This window comes from Pelobates fuscus, chromosome 12, assembly GCF_036172605.1.
Source record: "Pelobates fuscus isolate aPelFus1 chromosome 12, aPelFus1.pri, whole genome shotgun sequence".
In the NCBI taxonomy this organism is placed as follows: Eukaryota; Metazoa; Chordata; class Amphibia; order Anura; family Pelobatidae; genus Pelobates; species Pelobates fuscus.
The window spans coordinates 37,180,022-37,200,782 of NC_086328.1; the positions used below are offsets into that span (position 1 = coordinate 37,180,022).

General features: G+C 42.8%; 1 protein-coding gene across 1 annotated transcript in view; it reads right to left on the reverse strand.

Annotated features, from left to right (window-relative positions):
• Window positions 1-20,761, reverse strand: part of LOC134578990 (cytochrome P450 2J4-like) — a 69,990-nt gene that overhangs the window by 5,563 nt on the left and 43,666 nt on the right. Inside the window, exons 5-8 of the mRNA XM_063438116.1 lie at window positions 13,947-14,120; window positions 6,122-6,266; window positions 5,827-6,014; window positions 3,484-3,625 (exon numbers count right to left, since the gene is read on the reverse strand). Coding sequence (XP_063294186.1) covers window positions 3,484-3,625; window positions 5,827-6,014; window positions 6,122-6,266; window positions 13,947-14,120 — 649 coding nt within the window. The remainder of the gene's footprint in view (window positions 1-3,483; window positions 3,626-5,826; window positions 6,015-6,121; window positions 6,267-13,946; window positions 14,121-20,761) is intronic.

Below are 20,761 nucleotides of genomic sequence, written 5' to 3' on the forward strand. Positions count from 1 at the left end.
ATTGGTTATGGCCTGCTGAATAATACGAGTAGTCCCTATCCTCCGGGTGTGCCATTCTCCAGCAATCGGACAAACCCATCCTGGCGAGAGCCAACTTGGCTTGGCGTATGCAGTGTGATGGGACTGTGCTGGTACCCCTCAAGGTATCTAGTCGGGGGTCCAGCGGCAGGTTGAGATCCCCAGCTAGTACTAGTAGTCCCTCCCTGTATTTCTCTAGGAGGGTTAGGGACTTGGCTAGGAATAGGTGTTGGCCACGGTTAGGGCAATAGACTGTGGCAAAAGTGTACCTCTGATCTGCAATCGTTCCTTTCACAAAAAAGTATCTGCCAGGGGATCTACTTGTGCAGCCGTGCAATGGAACGGTACCGACTGGGAAAAAAGTATTGCCACCCCTGCACGTTTGGAGTTGGGGTGGCTCGCACAGTATCCTGATGGAAAGCAGATGTCGCCTAGTGTGGGGGCTTTTGCACCTTGAAGGTGTGTCTCTTGGAGTAACGCTACTGAGACCCTGTGGGACCATAGCGTCCGTAGGAGCTGTTTCCGTTTTTCGGAGATATTGAGCCCCGAACATTTTGAGACCAACACTGAAGTGAGTCTGGTTGGAAGCCTGCCATGGCAGGAGGCAAGGTGGGAGGCCATGGTCGGAGTCCATGGTGGGAAGCCATGGCGGGAGGCGAGGTGAGAGGTGTAGTGTCCCTGGGGAAAAAGGAGGAGGCTGAGGGCTCGGGTGAAGTAGAGGCGCGAGAGGGAAAGCTGGGCATAAACGGGTGGTTCTACAATTGGGTTTTTTCAGGTAGGTGCTCAAACCTAGTAAAAACTAGTAATGTAGGCAACGATGACCCTAGGTCAGGTATGTGAGTATGTGTGTGCGTAGCCCACCGGGGACCCTCTTCACTCTCACTTTTGACCAAATATACAAGGGGGTCTGTCACGTGGGGGGTAGTGGTAACCTCATGAGTCTGAGTGGTGAGATGTTCGGGGCAGCTGTCGCTTCCATCCAGCCCACGTGTACTGTTTTATTTCTCCTGAACCTGTCTGTCCTAAACTGTGCTAAGTACCGTGATAACTAACAACAACCTGGCATAACAACTGGTGCTTAAGAGTGTAAGGATCCCCCGGTGTGTGAGCCCGGCACCCTAGTCTCCGCCCACGTGGAGTCCCACTATTGGTGTCTACTGCCAGTCAGATGTCCCGGGTGTTAGGTCTGAGGGTCACCCCTCACCGAACGTCTATGACCTGTACTAACCGTCTAACCTCATGGCGTCGGCTCCCTGGGTCGTATGGCGTATGTACAGAACCCCTGGTGTGTCTAAGTCTTAAGAAGTCTGAGCTACCCCTCAGTTGATAACCTCCCGTAGAGAAGGGACACCGTCAGTTCATGACTACCTCTGCGTCACTCATCCTGACCACTGGGAAGTTAGCGTTTGCGCAGGTGGACCTGGGGCGGTGGGGTACATTCAAAAAGCTCACATTTCTGTACCATCAAAGGCAAAGCCTGTTACCCCATCCCCCCCACAGCATCTATGGCTCTCCCGGTGTCCTCGCATACTGCCCAGGGGACCCACCGGGGGCAACCCAAGTCTATGCCCCTCTGAACTGGCAGAAGGATCCACAGGCCCGCCCCATGTGTGCTCGATTGACACACTGCTTGATAGTACGGTGGTATTGCAGGGCCCGGGTCACTCAGGTCGGTAAAATATTCGGGCAGTCTCAGTAGGCCAGAGAAAATCTCAGAGGGCCGGGCAATATAGCTAGGGTGTGCTATCTCCCCTTTCCCTGCCCAGGCAGGTCCATCAAACCCATGTCACCCCACCCAACAGCAGTCCATTACCGGTGCACTTCTTCCTGGCCCCCACCTGTCCAACACCTAAAACGGGAGACCCGCTGGATAAGGGAGATAATGCATCCGTGAGTCTGACAGGGAGAGTACGTACCATCAGCGAACCCCAGTCTCCCCTTCTCTGCAATGGCTGGTGGGCCTCTGGTGGGCATATGGAAAGGGCTGTGTGACCACAATAGCAAGTGACCACAGGGGTCGGGCCCAGGGGTTTGGAGTGCCCCTTATTCTTCGGGACCGATCAGGCCACCTCTCATCTGGGGTGGGATATCCCGGCGTCTGGGTTCTTGCCTAAGCTCCCCCAGGGGGCTGGGGTGTATCGGGGACCCTCCAGGATCCACTTAGGCACGGCAACCGCTGGAAGGCCCAAGGCCTGGAGGCTGAAGGGAAAGCCCCATTTATAGGGAATTTTCCTCTCTTGTAGTAGGCGTGTGAGAGGCCTCAGTGCCCAGCACGCTTCCAGGGTTATAGCTGAGATATCTTGAAATAAGGCCACTTGACCTTCTTGTGTGGTCTGGCTGCTTTCATAATGGCCTTCATGAGATGGAAGGACAACAGGCAGATCACGTCCCATGGCAGGCCATCTCTCCTAGGGGGGCGCAATGCCCTTTGTGCTCTCTCTATGTGGAACTCGTCTGGGGCCTCCTCACCCAAGATCTGCGCGAACAGCTGCTTCAGGGTGTCTGTGAGGTCTTCTCCTTCGCTCTCTGGTAGGCCTCTGACGCGGATGTTATTGCGTCTTTCCCGGTTGTCCAAGTCTTCCAATTGCCTACGCAGGTCCAGGAGAACAGAACCCTGTCATGATGTGGCTAAGTCAGTTGCTTGTGAGTGCTGAATGGCTTGAATGTTTTCTGTTTCTAGTTCAGTAACCCGCTGCTCTAGGGCAGTGAGATCTCTGCGGACCTCGATAATTTCCTCTCTAATTACTGACCGTAGCTCGGTGACCAGAGCCATTTTGTCTGCCCTGGTGAGCATGTTGGCAGAGATTGTCGACAGTTCGGCTAATATCTGCAAGAGGGTTTTGCCCTGGTATGAGCCCTGCTGCGAGTCTTTCCATTTTGTCCACAGGCCGCGTGTGTCTGAGGCCGTCCAGAGTGGACAAGAATTCATCCATGGGGCCTGATGCTCGTCTCGGTGAGGCTTGGCTAGAGGGTCCAGGGGTCACCTGGCGTCATGTCTTCCCCATGATTTTAGGCAGGAAAGCTGTAATACTGGACTATGTGGGCTGGAGTAGCGGAGCATCTGTGGTGTGTGACCTACTCCATTAACCGGCAAGCAACCCCCCTCCCCCCCCATCTGGAGTATTTTGACCTATGTGAATGGATGGTAGTGTGTAGTTACAGCAAGTGCAAGGGCACTGAGGAACCCTGGCGACAAGAATGTTTGGGGTTAAGATCTTAATAGGATATTGGCCATTTCCGGCTCTAGATCCTGCCAAGACATTGATGTATTTTTACTTGTCACATTATTATTTTCAAGCAGGAACAACAAGATGAGCAGTTGCATTTGGTTTACTGTTATCACATCCATGAATAATGTATGTAAGCTGCATTTTAGGGGGCTGTTGTAGTTTACACTAACGTCATGCGGTTAGTGTAAATATGGGTCTTAGCTTTTCACAACCCACCTGTGACTGAGCTACTTACCTGCAGAAAATGGTAGGAAGGATTCTGCTTTAATCAATTCCCCATTATTGTTCAGGAAGTTCTCTGGATTAAACTCATGTGGATATTTCCAATAAGTCTCATCATAATTAAGAGATGACAGATCTGGGATAATGATTGTTCCCTGAGAGAAATCAGATGTTGGATCATCATCAGTAATGGTAATATCACGACATTTCTAGATTACTGTACAGACAGACAAAACTATTAAACTGAAAAATTAAGTAGAACACAAACTTAATCATAATACATTTCATAACACATTTAAGTGCTGTGACCTTAGCATTGCTGCTTGTTTTTCACCATGTATTACATTTTCAACAACATATCTTAACAGCATCAATCTCCAAGCAAGACAAACTTTGTTTCAACGAGGACATTGTCAACATTGGCCTCCAGTTAATATTTTTTGGTAGTCTTTTCAAATGACTACAGTCTGTTAGAAAAACTATTCAAAAGATTCATCTACAAAAATCCCCAAACAGGCTGTGGTTATTTCAAAAGTTTATCCAAAAACATTAAATTGGGGCCATTGTGAGAATAACTAACCACATTGAAAAATCGCCACTAGGAGTTGACACTGCATGTAAACAGTTGTAGTTGTAAGTAATGTACATTACCAGTAAAACAAATACCAGCATCTACAAGCTCTCACTTTACATAAGAGCTAAAGCTGCTTGTAAGAACTATGTGAAGCTACAACACTTATTCACTAAAGTGAGAATTGTTAGGAATTTCAAATCTAAAGTCAAATCAGTCAAATTGGAAGTATATGGATTTTAAAATGTCAAATTTATGGCCAAAATAGCTATTTTTTATTAAAAAAAAACTGTACATCTATCTTATGGACTCTATGAGATCCACTTCAGCCTCTCCCATCTACACATGATATTTCTATATTTCTATCTAATGGAATATATTGGACCTTTTACAATCTCTTACTTCTAGATTCATAGCTTATATTTAATTGTATCTGTAAGAGTTTTCATCAGGTTACATACTTTCAAGAAGAAAATAAATACAAATTAAAAAAAAACAAAAACAATATCCCTTCAACAAGCAAGGGAATAAGCTACCCAATGAAGTTTCATCTCTACAGCAAATTACCCCTATCTCACATCAAACAACTCTTCTGTATCTTCTAAATCTACCCTTATTCATATCTCAAGTGTATATATAAATAATGGATATAGTTGTGTGTTAATGCACTTGACAGTCTAAAAACCTTTCAGGATACATTAACGTGATTAAGCCACATTATAACATCCATTAATCAGCTGGTGATTTTTAGGCTAAGTGTATAAAAAAGGTGGACCCTTGTAAAGAAAAGTGCTTAAAACAATAACAGATTATTATAGAACCCTATTGGACTAGTATAACTATATCCTGGTTGCTCTAAATTATGCACTTGGTTGACTAGGGATCTCCATGTGTCTTCCTTATGAGAAGTCTGTGACTGGAAGATTTTTCAGGTTCAGAGCTCAGAGCGCATGTGCCCAATCTGGGCTAGCAAAGGGATAGGAGGGGTAGGGGGGTAGAGAAATGTAATTAAACGCCCCTCCTTCCCTTCCCCCCAAAAACAAGCACTAGTAAGGGGAGAGGCAGGAGGGCTCATTTTAGTGAGGGTGGCAGGAAGGAAAATGCCTCCCCTTGCAGGCACTGCCTGCAAAAGAGAAGCTCTATACTTCCGTTGCCAGCGTGTTGTTGGACATTAGACGTATTTGATGTTGGATGTATTTTATGCACATAATTGACATCAGGCAGCCCGGAACAGAGTTACGGGCTCGTCAAAGCCATGTGTGCCAGGAGTATAACTAGCCCCTGGCACATAAGTGCAAATTACTCTGTATGTGCTGCGTTTCAAGCAGAAACGCTTCATATACTACACTTCCACCATGACAACTTGCAATCACTGCAGTGGTCGAGCAACCCTTTAAGCATCATAATTTTGAAAACTGGCTAGTGCTAGTGCTCTTTTTGCATCCTGTCATTCTATTGCACCAACAGACAGTGGCAGCCTGGAACAGACACAATTAAATAGGATAAATGTGAGTTTATTCATTCACTAACACTATTACTTTTAAAAACAAAGCTTTACCCTGGGCAACTGCTACACATGGTTTAATGGAAGCATGGCAAATAGGGAGAACACAGGGATTTTACAAATCCTGGTTGAGATTTAAATTGGTCCAATTTTGTTTGAAGCTGTAGGTGCCAACTGTTTGCAAGCCCTGCCAAATTCATATGTAAGCCCTGAATCTAAATAAATATATTCAATAAAATAATATTGCCCTCCAACCTGATTGTGACCATGTCTTATCTCACCTTTGGGATGGTAAAGCCATTCAGTTCTTCATCTTGTAGTGATGAATGAGATATTGCTAAAGGCACAACACTTGCAAATCGCTGTACCTCTTGTAGGACAGCCTGCGTGTATGGCATGCTCACTCGATCCTCATAATTAAGTTGGTCTCTGTCTCCCCGAGCTTTGTCTATTTCATTTCGACATTTCTCTAAAAATAAATAATTCACATGGTCAGAACAGAGCAAAAGAAAATAAATCATCTTTGTATTCTAGAGCACCAGATCTAAATGCTGGAGTTCTAAGGAGAGATTGTACCTTGTACATCTGGAAACGCCATCATGTAAAGCAGACACCATTTTAGGCTAGCAGATGTAGTCTCAGTTCCAGCCACAAACAGATCTGCCATGCTAGTAAATAGGCTCCGAATATCAAAGGTTTTTTTACCATTATGCTGTTCTTCCTAAATAGAGATAAGCCCACTGATCAGGTCAATTCAAAGTTCAATTGAAAGAAGACAAAGAGGGAATGATCTATTTTAAAAATACATATATAAAACCACGTGCAAAATAAACCTCAGTGAGTATTTGATATAGCAAATACAAATGATGCACATAGCCTGTTCGGCTTTAATAATTTCATACGCACGTATGACTTGTTACATTATCTAACTCCACAAAATACTTTACTAAATTCTCACAAACTAATGCACAAATTTAACCCCTTAAGGACACATGACGTGTGTGACACGTCATTATTCCATTTTATTCCAGAAGTTTGGTCCTTAAGGGGTTAAACGAATGCCGCACAAACACACAAACCACAATGAGACTCTGAAACTCACATACGATTAATCATACAAATGCCCACATTTCAAACTATCCTTCTTGATTAGTTCAAAGTCAGCTGCGCTACCTCACTAACGCTAGTACTTTACGTACTAATTAGCAGACATGAATTGGATAAACCACACGATCCACTCAATTCTCACGTCTGTCAATGGATGTAACAATCGGTTAAAGTAGATGATCGCTAAATAGGTTTAATTTATATGTTATTTCATGGTTTATGGCTATTATGGTGGTATGGAATTATAGGTTTTATGTAAGTATTAATTCCTGCTTTTTTATACGTACATGGGTCACGATTTTATGGTTTGTCAGCATAGTGATCATTTGTATAAATTCATTTGTTATGACTTCTGGTTGTCACTGCGTTGCAGTATTCTGTTACTCATTAGACCTGTCAATTCAATAACGGTATGTTGGGGTCGTACTGCATGTCTAAGGTCGACCTCTACTGGTCAATTTTGATATTGCACTGGCTATACTTGCAGTTTTCTGACCTAAATTAATGATCACTTAAATATCAAACAAGCGGGGGGACGTGTCCTGGCAGCGGTACTTAGCGGTCGCATGTGTTGAGCGCTCCGCTCTAAAGTGACCCTAAAAGGAGCAATCTGGCATATTAGCCACTAAATAACACAATACCACAGACACCCCAAGCAACCATGTCCCAATTTAAGGGAAAGCGGCAAGCAGATAAGGCTGAAAAAAGCACTTTTTCGCCACAAGGACGCCGCTAGGGAAGCAGACTTCACAGCCTGAGGATACACAAGATGGCGCAGAAGAGGCTGCGGAACACCAATGCACAATCCCGGACAGGGAAAACCTCTCAAACAAGAGGTAATGAAAGTTATGCTGGATGAGATGTCCGCAAGACTGGAAACCAGCTTCCAAACTATCTAAGGCACAAGGGGAAATAGATGTAGAACTAGAAAGGCTACATACAGAAATGCAGACATATGAGATGAAGATGGCAGACTTGGAGGACAGAGCCCGCCGCAATAATCTGCGGATCCGTGGTGTGGGGGAGGAAGTGGGACCCACGGACTGACAACATATCTATATGGCCTACTCAAACTGCTGGCACCTGACATACTACAGGACCAACTACTCATGGACAGATATCACAGGACAGCCAGGCTTGGCCGAGCTTTTTACCACCAGACAGCCCGAGAGACGTCCTCATAAAAATGCACTACTACTACGTGAAGGAGCTGGTGCTCCAAACGAGCCACACAAAGAAGAAGCTCCCAACACCTTATGGAGACCTACTAATATTTGCGGACATATCTACATTCAAGCTGAAACAGAGAAGAGACTTCAAAGCCGTCACGGAACATCTCAGACTCCACAAGCTACCTTACCGGTGGGGGTACCCGGTGAAAGTCCTGGTAACCAGAGGTGGAAAGGTGACGTCAATTAACACACTGGAGGACGGAATCCGTATGCTTCAACGGTGGGGAATGAATGAACCGGGAACACACCAAAGTCCGCAGAGACCGGGCCGCACCACCACGGACTGGAGGAAAAAATAAACACACATAACGAAGGACTGGGCTGCAAGAGGTGGGAGCCTGTCAGTCAACAAACTCATGGCCGCCTGCAGTTCGTTTCCTGCTGCACTGACTATGCAGGGGTATTGTATACAAGTTTTAAGTTTTATGTTCTTTACCACATGCAGTGTACTGCCAGTCTGATGCCTTATGTGGGAGATGGGGTGGGGGTAGTGGGACTGAACCCCCCCCCCCCAAAAAAAAAAACCTATAGAGCATGAGGCCCATAGAATATAATAAGAAGAGGTCCCCTCTACCCCCCCTCCCCACCCCCCAGCGGGCTAGGGATGGGGCAACGTCTGAAAGAACGTAAGAGCTACCCTAAGAATCAAGACGCCACTACACCCTTGTTAGGTGACACATTGGGTTACTTCTGAGGTTACGACCCTCCAGGAAGGAGCTAAGTCTTCTACCCCTAAAGGTACTGAAGGAGGTACCTAGGCCGAGCTTGGACCACAACAATCCAACCCCTTCCTTTGCGCCCACAGGGAACTCATCTATGCATAAGTTCAAAAAGGCTTACCTTTTCTAGTAGAGTACTTTATACCACTCAGACACCACATAGAAAGCGAGTGCGGTGTGCCCGCAACTTACCCTCCCACACGGGTGGGACGAGTGAGCACCCTATACCTGCATCTACTGCTTAGTCAGACCCTCACAGAACACTTAGTGTATAGACCTCCATGAAAATATATTCCTTAAATGTCAGAGGGTTAAACCTACCGGTTAAAAGACACCAACTGTACAGGGAACTAAAACACGCAGATGCTGATGTCATCTGCCTCCAGGAAACGCACTATAGCTCTAACTACATACAACCATCCGTGGCGGATTACCCACACCAATTCCATGCAACATCCCCCACTAAGTCCAAAGGGACTTCCATATTGATTTTCAAACATGTAGCATTCACTATGATCTCCCAAGATGTTGACACAAATCGGAGATACATCATCATGAAATGCTCTATTAACAACATAACTTACACGATTACAAACTTGTACTCCCCCAACACCCATCAACGTACTTTCCAGACCCACATACTACTCAAACTAGATGTGACGCAAGAGGGAGTTTCCATCATTTGTGGAGACTTTAACCATGTACTAGATCCAAAATTAGACACTAACATCTCACAACACAGTCCCAGGTACAAAATACTCCTTTGTCAATGCAATCAACTACAGAAACTCCTCTCGTTACACCACTACTATGACACCTGGTGGATACCCCGCACCATGGAACGGGCCTACACACACTTCTCCCATGTCCATAACTCCTATTCGAGAATTGATGGGTTTCTATTACACAGGAGGGGGCGTAACCAACCCTCCGACTGTAAGATAGGTCAAATCACCTGGTCAACCATGCACCAGTCACATTGACGGTCAGAGACCAATATGACTGCAAACACCGCAGCCCTTGGAAGCTGAATGCATCCATATTAAATGACCCCACATTCACGAAGGAAGTGGAAACAGCATTACACCATTACTTTAGGGAAAATGCCACCCCAAGAGTCTCACAGGGCACAATATGGGCAGCACACAAGATGGTAATTAGAGGGGTATTCATTAGAAGGGCATTGTATCTACGCAAACAATCCAATGCCCAACTCACGCAATAGCAAAACGACCTATATCAGCTGAATGCCCGTAACCAACTTGCTCCATCAACCGACCTCAAATTACAGATCTCTAACCTCACTAACCAAATACACCAAAAAACTCTAGAACAAACAGGATACATGCTCTAGAGACTAAAGGCAAGGCAATACACACAGGGGAACAAAGCCAGTAAGCTAATAGCAAAGAGACTACTGGAATAAAGGGCGAAACAAAAGATACCATTTATCATGTCCCCAACGGGAGAAAAAATGATGGTACCCAAAGACATATGCAAGGAGTTTGCCAAGTATTACGCCTCATTATACAATCTCGACACGAGTGGATACACTTTCCACCCTACGCAGCAACACATAAACTCATATCTGGCCAAGGTAGACCTCACCACACATTTACGACCCAACAGGCGAAAGCCCTAACAAAGCCCATCTCAGAGGAAGAAATCTTAGCCATCATAAGACACCTGCCAAAGGGCAGAACCCCAGGACCCGATGGCCTAGACAACACATACTATAAGCGATGCCAAAAACACTTAGCACACCATCTGGTGCATACATTCACAGAGGCGATATCCACACAGACGTTACCACAAGACTCACTACTGGCTCACATCATAACCACCCACAATCCCCCAAAACTTCAGGCCAATTTCCCTGCTCAACACTGATGCAAAAATATTTGCCAAACTGTTTGCGACGAGATTGGGTAGTTCTCCCTCAGATTATCCACACCAGCCAGGTGTAGATGTATTTTTCCGCCCCCCCCCCCCACCAACATAACATCTTCACCTATGTGCCTCTTAACCAGACCCTCTCCCCGTCCATTAATGGTCCCCTCCCTTCCCTGTCCTTTAGTGTTCTTCTGACAGTCAAACACACTCAATGACAAACACACAGACTCACTGATCTGACACACACTCATTCATTGACACACACACTGGCCTTACATCTCACACTTGTACGTTACATCATCATATCGTTAGGTGCTAGGTATCCACAATTTACTGCACAAACTCCTACTTATGGCTGAAAGTTACATCGCTACATATCCTGTTAGGCAGAACAGGATATCTACTTTTACATGACATACCACAATTCTTACTAAATCTCGTTACCCCTGTAGGTCTGCGCCAATCCACCTTCGGTGTCATACCCCATTTCTAATTACTCGTTCTCAGATACGTCACAATACACATACTTTTTCGATACCTTACTCTGCCTCCCTTAGTGAGTTTCATTGCTGGCTGGCAGGGCACCAGGAGTCCAATAGCTTATACTTTCTCAGGCCTCTATGCCTTACGTTAATGGTCCCGCGAGGCCAACATCCATCCTCATACTCTGAGGAATTACACCCATCGGCCCAATTCACAGTTAGGCGCATCGCATGGTGGCATAGAGAGGGCCTCACCTGTCACTCCCATTCTATCTTTTTTTTTTTATATTTAAATATTTTTATTAGTTTTATCACAAAGTATATAAAATTCATTTACATAAAAAAAAACTTTACAATAATGTTACTTTGACACATAATACAAAAGTACAAAGACAACAAACAGTTTATCAATTGACAATGTATGAGTACTTATAATAACCCAAACTGGGTTATAAGCTATTCCCTTTATTAGTCTTCATCGATTATTTACTTCCAAGTTCATACCCCATTTTCCTATACTTATCACAGTCAGCTGCCCCTAACCCTAGTCGGCATTAAACCCCAAAATATGGGGAAGCCCTATGAAATATGCCTATTTTCAATGCTAAGGATTGGGACACTCTAAATACAGGAGAAAGAGGAGGAGTAAAAAGAGTCGTACAAAAAATAACTATAAAAGAAGGAGAAACCCTTGACATATGGATTGACACCTGTCCTTAGGGACCCTGATACACACTGACACAGAGCAGAATAGGGACTGTTCCCCCTACATAGGGTCACTTGGCAGATATGGATTGACACCTATCCTAAGAATCCCTGATACACAGCAGAATAGGGACTGTTCCCCCTACATAGGGTCACTTGGCAGATATGGATTGACACCTAGCCTAAGGATCCCTGATACACACTGACACAGAGCAGAATAGGGACTGTTCCCCCTAAATATGGTCACTTGGCAGATATGGATTGACACCTATCCTAAGGATCCCTGATACACACTGACACAGAGCAGAATAGGGACTGTTCCCCCCTCCCGCCGCCGTGAACGCGAACACGCTATGTTCGCCAGGAACTATTCGCCGGCGAACCGTCCGGGACATCACTAGTCCCAATCCACCCTGTCAAATGCTTTCTCAGCATTGAGTCCCACAAAGACTGCAGCTATGTTTTTATATTTAACCACTGGGATTATATTTAACAGTTTTCTGATGTTATCGGGGCCCAACCTCCCCTGAATAAAACCCGTTTGATCAAAATTGATCAGCTTATGGATATATTGATTCAATCTTTCCGCCAGAATTTTAGCATAAATTCATGTTAAGCACCGAGATAGGTCTAAAGTCACTGCATTCTGGGGTTAATTTGTTTGGGGAATTTTAATTATTTGTGCTTCCAACAGCTCTGAATGAGCTTGGCTTGCTTTTTTAATTTCATTAAATGTTTGGCTCATGTAACTGGCAATCTCATCTTGACAGAGTAAATAATATTGATTAATTAGGCCATCGGGACCAGGGGCCGAGCCCAATTTCAATTTTGAAATTGCCCATTTAATTTCCTGTTCAGTAATATCTTCATTTAAATTTGCCAACTCTGTTTGAGAAATTTTAGAAAAGTGAATTTTATATTTGGGGAATTCAAATGATAAAGATCACAGTAATATTTCTCAAAACATGCGGCAATGTCAACCGGCTAAACAAAAAGTTCTTTATTATGTAATAATCTATTTATTCTACCATTATTTAATTTTTGTTTCAACTTATTAGCCATCAGTTTCCCCGCTCGATTTTGACCATGATGTAATCTTTGTTGCATAACCCATAATGATTTATCAGCCAACAGTTGCTGAATTATTTTTACTTGCAATTGTATTTCTCGAATTTTATTTGTCTTTAACTCAGAAGGGGATTTTTTTATTCTCCCTGTCTAATAAAGTAAGTTCTATATATGAATCTCTTAAAGATTTACCTATCTTCTTCTCCGCAGTAGAATTAAAAACAAATTACAATGTAAATAACATGTAAAAACACGTTTCATTCAAAAGAACTTCCTCAGGGATCGCAGTAGAATTAAAAACAAATTACAGTGTAAATAACATGTAAAAAACATATTACAACGTAAATAACATGTAAAAAACATATATGTTTTACATGTTATTTACATTGTAATTTGTTTTTAATTCTACTGCGGTCCTTGAGGAAGTTCTTTTGAACAAAACGCGTAGGACCTATAACTGTTTCTTTTATTCTATGCTTATGGTGACTGTTCACATTTTTTACCAATAAAGTCACCAGTCAGGTAGAGGCTGTTAGCTGGTTATATACAGTAGGAATATATATCTAGGTTGCCCTCTGTATTGGGTTTCAGGTATTCGACATTACATTTCAATTACGTTCATATCAATGCAAGACCTCACTCCATTCTCCTTTATGTCTTGTACATACATTCGAACTCTGACTTTTACAAGTGGTTGTCTCCTTGCGCTGAGCATATGTTACATAACTCAATATTCAGTGCATGTTTCTGTACGTTCAAGATTTCCAACGAGATATTGACTATCTGTCTACATCATAAGTAAATTAGGATTCAGATTACATGCATTCCACGCAGATAGATGGGATATATCTTTTTCTGATAATTATTTAGGTTGAGCCATTTCCCCCTCGTACATTGAAGCGGCTTTGTTCATTCAGGGTGATCTTCTCTACTAGTACAATTCAGCTTCTCATCTAAACATAGCATCACTGCATGTCTCCTTTAGTTTATGGTATTAGGTCCTTTACAAAGGCATATCATTCCCAGTATACAGTTATAAAGGGCTGTCAAGCACAGTAACCAGTGACAAAAATTGCTGTATAAAGCAATTTTCAGTAAATGTAAAAAAAAATGAATTAAGGTTAAAATATTTTTATTAAAATAGTGTTGGTTCCATTTGCATGTGCTCAACATTTGTTAAATACACACACGGTACCTTGTCTAGCTCTTCCAGATAACAGTCGATGTAGTCTCGAGGTTCTCCTGGCTGTCTTGATTTCCTGTGCTCCTCTAACACATTCCCAAGGAATCCAAAAACTGTATCCACATTTCTGAAAATCTTCTGGTGTGGCAGAGGGAGATAGTGGATGAATCCAAATGCATTATACAGCTGAAAGGTTCAATGACATAACACGAGTCACACACATAAATCAACGGAAAAGTTTTAAGCAATTTTTCCCCCATTCATTGCATTAAAAGAAAAGACATTCCCCTATTCATTACCATTATGTGATAAGATAAGGAGAGGTCCTTCAGGGCAGTGGCTGACCTAATGTAGAGATGCAATACATTTTTGGGGGCAAGTTGTAATATCCGATTAGCTCGAGGAGTGATGACGTGAGGACACAAATCTAGATGCTCCAGGAACCCGGGACTAATGTGCTACAAACTGCCATGAACTGCCAACCTGACTGAGGTGTATCGATCTTCCGTCTGAACTGAGAGACCCAGGTGGACGCCGAAGGAGAGACTGCTGAGAGGAAAGTGGCTGCCGACTCCTTTGACAAGAAGATACACGTTGACACGCTTTAAAAACGGAGAGTAGCAGCATGACAAACCACCGACTAGACAGAGAGGTCCGTGAGACGCCGACGGAGAGATTTTTAACTTACCAATATCTGGCTATAAAAATTATCTTTACCTTTTTACAGCAGATCCCCGTCGCTCCACGAAGTTCCCTTATTGGTTCTGTGAGTAATTGTTACGGGCGCTCTACAGATAGTTACTGGATTACCCTGTTTTATGTTACCGTATACTCTGTTTTGGTAGTATCACTGTATAAACACATTACACGAACAGTCAGGACTATGTATTCGTGCATACGAACAAAGACCACCCGGCCCTTGGCGTGTGCCGCCACTTAACCTCTTTCACCTCTGAAACAACTGAACGGCCGACCACCTTACAAACGGAGTGTGCTTCCAATTAACCACCGGAAAGCTGCGGTCTGCGGTTAACCACAAGCCTAATTGACTGCCTCAGGGTGGCCTACTCAGGCGTGTGGCCCCAATTAGAATGTTGGGTCTGCGGTTAACCGCAAGCTAAGTACCCCCCTTCATGGCGGTCTCTGTTCGGCTCACAAAGTGCTAGGACAACCATCCCCGGAGCGGTATTCACGCAACTATTTATCCATTACGCGCTCCAGGGGTTTTAGGGTCAGGTCCCGCTCTCTATTCACCCGCCAGAAAATATGGCCGCCATCTCGTGTTCGGGACAAAAGGGCACGAAAGGACTTTGTATGGAAAAGACTGGCTATACAGTTCGTGAGATCTGAACGCTATTCGCCTATCTGCTGCGCTCAGATCTGGGCTATCCAACAAATGGTAGAATATAAAATGTGTCTATTAAAATGTTGCAATTATGTATTTTTATACTGTTTTACCTGTTACAATAATACGTGGGATTTTGGGCGCTTGGAGATAATTAAATTGCCATAACCGTTAGAGTCATTTTCTCCAATCATTTCAAATGATACACTATAATGCTATTGGTCAACTGTTTGTATTGTCCCTGTATCCCATCAGGTCAGTGGGGGGCTGTCCCTGGACCTGGGGTTTTGCATAAATAGCGATGTCTGTGTGCCATTAAAGCCAGTTCGTTTTGACCCTCAAATCGCAGCCTCGACTCGTTTTGTGGGAACAAGGGTATCCTAGCTGTACTTAGCTAGTGGGATTGCTTTATATTCGCAGGATTCTTATGTTATGCTGAACGGAACGGCGCTTCCCTCTCTCCACACTCGGGAACTAGGACATCCAAGCGGTCCAGCCTTCAGCTAGCTTGGAGGTAACCGTAACAGTAATATACTCCTGAACTTATGTTTTTTGTTCTTCTGTTTTTTGTTCTTTTTTGACATAATTTGGTAAATAAATAACGGACTCATTAGTGCGATATTCCTAATTTGAGAAATGGGGCTCTAAATATAAAGCCTAATGATTATTGCAACCAGTGCAGCTATAACAGGAGTAAAACTGCCCTACCTCACCAAAGCTTTGTTTCTGGTTCAAGTTTATCCCAGTGATGTAGAATTATTAAAAAAATATCTTTATTTGTACCTGTATTGAATTATTGTACTAACTCCATTATTAACCTCACACTGTGACAGACCCTCCATTTTGTCCTCATTACCTGACAGATTCTCCATTTTAAACATTACATGACAGAATTTCCCAGCAACATTTAATACAATGAACAGAGACTGTATTTTCCATAAAGACATGACTAACCCAGGAATTGCTGAATCTCCTGTAATTTGCAACAAAGTATAACCAAGGCCAGAGCCAAGGCCATGAGAAGCTGTACTAATGAAATGTTCTATTCATAAAAGAACCGTGCACCTGACCACGAGTCTGACATCACTAACTGCCCAAAATGACGCTCAAGCCCCCCTTCCCACCGAGTAAGCCTCATGCTGGGAGAGATGGCGCTTGAGCCATCTGTCCACACCCGTGTCCAGAACAATACCACCTCCCGGTGGGAGGACACCTAGCTAGTCACTCAAATCCCTGAGCCAATTAATAATATTGATGGGTGGGCATTGACATAGCCACTTAACATTTAATCAAATTAATGATGTTTATTTGTTATTATCTGATATTCAATGATGATGTCATTTTGCCTTTAAAAGGGTCTGCATACTCGTTTTCTAACCAGATGCCATTAAATTTTCTGAAGTGCTTTTAACCTGAACTCCATGTGTCAGTGTGAACTTACTTCTGCGTATACGCAATTTAATCATCTCAGATTTGGACAGGAACAGATAGACATTTAAACATATTTGTTTATTTCTAAATTAATCTACATCAATTTGGCGCCCAGAACGTGGGGCATCGGGCTATGGCCTCTGGCCGGTAAGCCGTCCTAAGGAAGACGCTGTTGGATGGAGGAATCCGGGGGGAAGGAAAGGGAGACTGATCACCTCCGATTACACGGTAGAGACTTCTGCAGAGCCTAGCCGGTATGTTCCAGCACCCTTTGATTGACCCGTCCACGTGTCTGTGACTGCTTCCCGGGAGGACATCAAAGACAGGTAATATCTTGCCCGGTGTCTTGTTACTCACTTGTTTACCTGCATTTAGTCTATCTGTTGCCTGGGTGTGTTTGTATTGGCCTATTTTAGCTTAAGTGCCCGGGTAGAGTGTTTGTCTGTTTACCCCTTTTGGGATAAAGGGGGGTGGACCTGCGGGGGTTTTGCCTGGGGTCCTCTGTTTGTCTGTTTACCCCTTTTGGGATAAAGGGGGGTGGACCCGGGGGATTTGCCTGGAGTCCTCTGTTGCCTGTTTACTCCTTTTAGGAGCCACGTGGCTGTGGCTGTAAGGAAAAATGGGGGTGGACCTGTGGAAGTTTTCCTGGGGGTCTTCTTTGCCTGTTTACCTCTTTTAGGAGCCTCGTGGCTGTGGCTGTAAGGAAAAAGAGGAGGGGGGAATCTGTGGAGGGGTGTAGTCTCATTGCTTCCTGGGGATTCCCCATGGTGTCACTTTGATAGCCTAGCTAGCCTCATTGTGCACATAACTCTGCTTGCAGAGAGGTGGTAACCTCCAGCTTCGAGCGCTGAGGCTGGTGGAATTCCAATTTTTATTTTACTTTATACCTATCCAAGACCCTCATGAACTCTTTGATCTCTAAATATTCTAAAGCACCTAGAATTACTCCTCTAATCATCAGTTACTGCCGATCCTGTGTTATTTGTGCCAAGGACAGCTCAGGCAGAAGAGGAGGAGAATCCTAAGCACCTAGCTAACTCTCACTATCCCTTTCAAGAATCCAGGTGACAAAGAGCTGCTGGGTCAGATATGCACTAGTTATAATAGACATTTTGTCAGGATGGCCAGAAGCCTAGCTGGTCATCAATGTGACAACCAAGACCATATACCCAATAGTGCATTGTGAAAGTTGCAGAGATCACTCAGTGGATTCACTGTTCCAGATTCAAGACTCGCTCTGCAACATGGGAAGTAACATTTGTTGATTTTGACAAACTTTTGACTCTAAAGGAAAAATGACTTGTTAAAAAACAAAAACAAAAAAAAACTAAAAGATACCAACAAGTAGGTGGTTGATGGCCATAATAATGCCTGACCACCTGCCATCGATGGAAAGCCGAGGACCCCAAAAGGAGACCTCGTGAAGCTAAAAAGATCCAAACGCCAAGCTTCCTCAGGATTATTTGCCCATCCTGAGTTTGTGGTGATATTAATATTGACTAAATGATCCGAGGTTTAATACATCTACATCACCAGCTTCCAGCAAACTAGATCAGACAAAAGCTGCAAAATTGGATCAAGAAATGGCTAACAAGAAACCTCCTGAGAAACAGACAAAAAAGGAAAAAAGAACAGGCAAAGATCAAGATCAAAAAAGAAAATAGAGAAGATTGTAACAACATTTTTTTTCCAAAAAATTCAAAGAAAACTGGAGTAATAGGAGTGTGGCTATGAGGGCAAAAAGAGAGAAGGGCATGAACCCAGGTTAGTAATATGTAGAGAAAGAAGAACAACTAATTGCCCAGCTCAGAAGATAATTCTTCTTAAAACATAACTTTTAATGAAGAAGGTAAAAAGTATATCAAATGGTTAATCCAAGAGCGATGAATGCTCAGCATTAAGTTGAATATTTGGAGTGTATATATGCAGATAGCATATAGTACACTCAAAGTACTGATACCTAAGATCAGGGACAACATGACATTGAACATACAGCACAAAACACAAGTGTAACATACAAGGAAAAGTGAGTGGGGGGAGGGGGGAATATTTACAGCATATATACAATAATGGCTCAAGTTAACCCTGAATATATAGGTGAAAAATATATAAAGGGAACAGCAGATTACCGATATTCCTGTATCTATCTACATAACATAAGTATCTCTACTTTTCACTACACGTACCCAGGTTGTAGCTCTACCCAGTTGAGGGTTCCCCCTGCCTAGTTTTGCGGAGCACCTACATACCACGGTACAATTACTTTGGTTGGTGTAATATGACATAATGTACGTAAATCCCTAGCACTGCTTAGTTGAGGGTTCCCCCCTAACAAGCAGATCAGTAAACTAACGTATACATGCAGCCACTCTTTCTCTATCACTGCTACATTTTTTCTGTGAATATTCAGTGATACCATACTATGTTACTAGTGCTATCCTGCTCGTGTCAATTGACACAATTCTTGACAATACTGAGCCCTGCTCAGTCGAGGGCTCCCCCTGACAAGCAGATTAGCATACCTACCAATACATGTGACTACCCCTTTTCTATCACGGCTATATTTCTTCATAGAAATCCAGTAATACAAATTTCTACCGCTCTTTTGCTACATACAGCTTTTCACCTTATATATTTTTCACCTTTTTAACTTGAGCCATTATTGAATATATATGCTGTAAATAATCCCCCCAATTCACTTTTCCTTGTATATTACATTTGTGTTTTGTGCTATATGTTCAAATTAGTCGTTCTTCTTTCTTTAAACATTTTTCCCCCAACCACATACAAAGCAGTATTGAATAACACTGCAGACCGCTATATACAAGGAGCAGAAAATAGCATTATAGATACTGCAAATATGGAGGAGTCACAGAAAGAAGTGCGCAATAAGGAATCACCCCTCTACAGCTGGAAAAAGCATTATCACAACTTCTAGAACAACTAAAAGTGGAGATTCAAACAATGTCTAAGGGAATCAAAAATTATATTACAGAGCTGAGCACTTGGGTCACAAAGATGGAAGAAAAAATGGATTCATCTCTGCAAAACAAAGAGAATGCAGAAGAAATTATCAAACTGGAAAATAAAGTCGCCACACGGGAACTAAAAATCTCAGACCTGTAAGACAGATTTAGACGCCTGAATCTACGCTTTCAAAATATCACACAGAATATCCCCCAAGATAAATTGGAGGATTTCCTATTAGATTTTTTTGAGAATATATTTAAATTTAAAAATGTAAAGAACAGTTTGAGTATTAGATCTTTGGCATCGTATTTTTAGACCGAAATCTGTTTCTCCATCATACCCAAGAGATGTGGTTGCTCTTTTCAGTCTTATGAAGAGAAAGAAGCAGTGCTAAGAGCAAACAGAATGAATATAGAAAGAGAAAAGAGATTTGAAAACATTCAGATTTTTCAAGTCCTATCCTACTATACTAGACAAATCAGGAGATCCTTCTCAACTATTACAAAAGCCCTGAGAAAAATATCACTTATAATTGGGGTTTCCCAGTATGCTTAAAATTCAAGATGAAGGCAGTAGAAAATCCTTGCAGTAGCCAAAAGAGGCTAAGGCATGAATGGAAAAACAGACTTGACAGATACAAAAGGAGAAGGGTGATGAGAAGGAGGAGGGAAAGATGGGAAAAAAAGAATAACACTTTAAATGCTGGAACTCACACTTGATTTATATAGAAGAGTTATGAACATTCAAATTTTTTCTAAAATCGATTTTCTTTTTGATATTTCAGATGCAACATTAATATTTAAATCTGGATACATGATCGTAATATTTTTGGGAACCAATAATATGCTGATGCGGGGGATACTTCTTACATAAGCTTTCACATTAAAATGAAAATTAGGTTTATGGCAACACTTTTTACCCTCCCCCCCCCTTTATTTATTAATTTAAAAAATAAAAAACTTTTTTTTTCTCCCCCCCCCCCCCCTCTGGAATTAAAAGACAAGATAATTGAGATAATTCATATTTCTTTATAAATTGTAAACGTATTAAAGAAACACTTGACGTATTTTCTAGATATATA